Source organism: Bison bison, unplaced genomic scaffold (genome assembly GCF_000754665.1).
Source record: "Bison bison bison isolate TAMUID 2011002044 unplaced genomic scaffold, Bison_UMD1.0 scf7180017853457, whole genome shotgun sequence".
Taxonomy (NCBI): domain Eukaryota; kingdom Metazoa; phylum Chordata; class Mammalia; order Artiodactyla; family Bovidae; genus Bison; species Bison bison.
The window spans coordinates 34,988-35,792 of record NW_011484030.1 but is presented as its reverse complement, the minus strand read 5'-3'; the positions used below and the strand labels follow the sequence as shown (position 1 = coordinate 35,792).

Below are 805 nucleotides of genomic sequence, written 5' to 3'. Positions count from 1 at the left end.
TTCTGGCTGAAGGCCCGGCCGCACTGGCTGCACTTGTAGGGCCGCTCGCCCGTGTGCACGCGCCGGTGCATGCCCAGCAGCGAGCTGCAGCTGAAGGCCTTGGCGCACTGGCCGCACTTGTAGGGCCGCTCGCCCGTGTGCACGCGCCGGTGCACGTTGAGGGACGAGTGGCAGCTGAAGGCCTTTCCGCACTGGCCGCACAGGAAGGGCTTCTCGCCCGTGTGCACGCGCCGGTGCTCCAGGAGGTTGGTGCTCCAGCTGAAGGCCTTGCCGCACTCGCCGCACTTGTACGCCTTCTCCCGCGCGTGCCAGCGCCGGTGCAGCGCCAACGCCGCGCTCCGCGGGAAGGCCTTGCCGCACTCGCCGCACGCGAACGGGCCGCTCCCTGCACCCTGGCTCCGGCGCCGGCGCCCGGCCCCGGTGGCCCGCACTCCTCCCAGCTGGCCTTCCGGGAAGGCTCCTTCCTCGGCAAGGCGGGGCTGGGCCGGCAGGGCGCTCTGCAGGCCAAGTGCCTCCTTGGACTCATAGCTGCCCCGCCGGCGCTCCTCGGCGGACCCAGCACTAGCGTAGGCGGCTTCGCCTCGGGTCAGAGCAGTCGCCGGGCCCCCTGGGCCGGCCCCCCAGGTACCCTTGTTGCCGAACCCGGGGTTGTGCACACCGGACCTCACCAGCCCGACTGCGATCAGCTCCCAGGGAGGCTCTTCCTTGTAAACAAGCGTCTCCTCCGCCTCAGGCCCGGGCTCCCATCCTGGTTCTGGAAGGAAGCAAGAGGCCACCCTCTGAGACCACGCGGGGGGCGGCGCCA

At 71.7% G+C, this 805-nt stretch overlaps 1 protein-coding gene across 1 annotated transcript in view; it reads right to left on the bottom strand.

Annotated features, from left to right (window-relative positions):
- Nucleotides 1–805, bottom strand: part of LOC104999198 (zinc finger protein 74-like) — a 3,746-nt gene that overhangs the window by 1,273 nt on the left and 1,668 nt on the right. The window contains exon 4 of the mRNA XM_010854708.1: nt 8–754. Coding sequence (XP_010853010.1) covers nt 8–754 — 747 coding nt within the window. The remainder of the gene's footprint in view (nt 1–7; nt 755–805) is intronic.